The sequence below is a fragment of the Bactrocera tryoni genome, unplaced genomic scaffold (genome assembly GCF_016617805.1).
Source record: "Bactrocera tryoni isolate S06 unplaced genomic scaffold, CSIRO_BtryS06_freeze2 scaffold_25, whole genome shotgun sequence".
Classification (NCBI taxonomy): domain Eukaryota; kingdom Metazoa; phylum Arthropoda; class Insecta; order Diptera; family Tephritidae; genus Bactrocera; species Bactrocera tryoni.
In genome coordinates this window covers 4,751,921-4,754,860 of record NW_024395977.1, presented here as the reverse complement: position 1 = coordinate 4,754,860, position 2,940 = coordinate 4,751,921, and the positions used below count along the sequence as shown (strand labels likewise).

At 34.8% G+C, this 2,940-nt stretch overlaps 1 protein-coding gene across 1 annotated transcript in view; it reads left to right on the top strand.

Moving 5' to 3' along the window:
- The window catches only part of LOC120780402 (protein O-mannosyl-transferase 2-like), a 74,126-nt gene extending 71,186 nt beyond the window's left edge, over window positions 1-2,940 (top strand). Inside the window, exon 8 of the mRNA XM_040112687.1 lies at window positions 2,180-2,940. Coding sequence (XP_039968621.1) covers window positions 2,180-2,940 — 761 coding nt within the window. The remainder of the gene's footprint in view (window positions 1-2,179) is intronic.

Genomic DNA, 2,940 nt, shown 5'->3' with positions numbered 1-2,940 from the left:
ATTACGACGACCGCCATTACGAAACGTCATAGTTCCGTGTTGAGAAGAACAAGGGTGAAAAACTGTCAAATGGCTTGCAAATTGTAAACAGAAAAGTTAACACTTTTGTAAATTCGTAAAATATTATTAATTCTTTCGATTTTAATGAACAGTTTTAGTGAAGCGATTGAATATTGTTGAGTGAAAAGATTTGAATCATTTCTAAAAAAATATATCGGCCTATTGATAATAAAATTGTCTATTAAGTTGTGATTCAAATGGAGAAGACGTTTCTTGTGTTGTATATAAATATATACATATATTATAAGTTCAGATGTATCAGATGTATGAAATTATGATAAAAGAATTATGAAATTATATTGAAGATATATTTGTAACATATTTATCATTTCTTTTGCAAAATAACACCAATTTTTTGGCATATTTTAAATCGGCCGGAAAACTGAAAAGGCTCGTTTTCGATCCTTTAATTGCATAATGATTATTACAACAAGCCACTGCACATTTCATTTTAAAAAATTAATATATTTATGCTTAGAAATTTAAATAAATACAACAGTACATATTCACTGGTTTTCTTCATTTGAACAATTTCCACACATGCTACTCTATTTATTGTGGATGTGCCTAAAACTACTAATATCTTTTCTCGCAACAATATTCTAAACATTCCACTGAAATTTTTCCTGCAAAGACGAATGAATTAATATTATTTTGGGAATTTCCAAAAGTGTTTACTTTTCTGTTTACAATTTGTATGCATTTCTATGCTTGTTCTTCTCAACTCAAAACTGTTACGTCACGAAATTGTTGCACAATGTATTTGTTTTTGTAAGAATTGTCACGAGCTAAACCGAAAAAAACTGACGGTAAACTAGTGTCGTAATCTTACATTCTATCATTCTTGGTTGAAAGCAAATTTTAACCCTTGTGTTGCCACCCAAAAAAAATCACACTCTCTGCCGCCCAGGGTACCCGGGTACCCGTACGCAAATTCGTGCGAATAAGTTATACGTAAAAATGATTGAGTGCATTCTATCAGGATATATTTATTGACATCTTAGAAAGGTATTTCTACTTAAATGTACCGTATAAATTATGTACAGACACCCTCATAGTCCTAAATCAGGAATAAAACACGGGCTGCTCTAACGTAAATTTCTCGTTTCTGCGAAGGCCAGTTGCGTGGAATTCGAGTGGTGGGGAATATAAGCTGTATAGTTCAGTTTCCGCCGTTGACTCGAAGAAGCCAGTCGTATTGCTGCAGTCACTCCAGTCAGTTTGGATAATTCGTTAGTGTGTGTGCATTACATATCGATACTCGTAGTTATTTATTTATAGTAATACTAATAGAAGTCAATCAAGGAGAATGAGTTGTCAAAGACCCGATCAGCGATTACAAAGGATCTTGCCGAAATATAACCATGGACAGATTTTTCCCAACTTTACTTTTGGCGGGGACTCTGTTATCTTGGAAACTTACTATCGTCGGTACATTGAAAAAAAAAACTAAAACGTCCATACCTCAAAAAATGAAACCGTCAAGGTCTAGAAAAGTACTGTAATAAAGTAATAAGTACTATGTGTATGATAATATATCCTAACTTTAAGTTATTCTAATTAATCCATAAAGGAGTAAACCATTGACGGGTTAATTTAAATATAAAAGAGTAAACCATTGAAGGGTTAATGTAGATATGTCCCGTTAACTAAAGATTCGTTTTCAGTTATTGTTGATTCTCTTTTAAAGTTTATTTGTATTCATTTAAACACATTCTTGGTTGTCATTGTGTTGACACATTGTATATTCATGTTTCACAAGTTCATGTGTCCATTTGAAAGATATATAAGTAGCATAGCATATTAGCAGAGAAAATGAATGTATGTTAGAATGAGTATATGTAACCGTCTTCGGTGAAAAAGCTACTAGGACGGTACAGTTTGAGAAATAAAAGTGAAAAGACTTGGCATCCTAAAATCTCAGAGGTGGGATTTGCCCAACTTTAAAATTAAAAAAAAACAAAAAAAAAACAAAAAATTTAACAATTTATGTACTATTTTGAAAAAACACAAAGAAGCGAACAATTTTATGACACAATTTATGAAAACAAAAAGTGCGTGTACAATTTAAAGATTTAAACACAAAAAATAAACAATTTTAATATGGATAATGTGGCAGACCATACAGTTGCACAATTGCGTGTTTGGCTCCGACGTCTTGAATTACCATCGAGTGGTAATAAAAGTACTTTAGTGTTGCGGTTGACAGAGGTTCCTACAAGTGAACGTGGCGAGTGTTCAAGTGGTGCAGAAGTTGACGAAATTTTGCTCCCAATATTTGAAGATCAACAGACTGTACCAGATACGTTCGACGTTGCTGCTGCGCAGATGGAAAATGGTAGCACCATACAACAAGTCGAAGAGCAGCCAGTGAAAATCGTAGCAGACGCAGGTCCGACAGAGGTTGAATTACTGAAGCGAGAGACAAATTTATTGAAACGTGAAAAAGATTTGCTGGAGCGGGAGAATGCAATGCTACAGCGAATGATGCTTGGTGGTGAAACATTGAGCCAGCCGCAATTGAATCAAGCAACAATTTCACTTGACCTGATAAAAAATCTAATACCCGAGTACGAAGGTGGCGTTAATTTCAATTTGTGGGCGGCACAGTTCAAAAGCGTCGCCAGTGCCTACACTATAAATGAAGGCGAGTCGCGCATTATTTTTCTTAACAAACTGAAAGGCAAAGCACAACAATGGTTATATGACAATTCCGATTTCGCAACTCAACAAGTAGATGAGCTCATCAGTCAAATGAATAAAGTGTTTGGCTCAGGTGAAAACAGAGTGGTGCTGCGGCGAAAATTTGAGACCAGGAAGTGGAAGTCGGGAGTTATATCGTCACATCAACCCCCACCAAAACCCAGAAGGCACCAATAG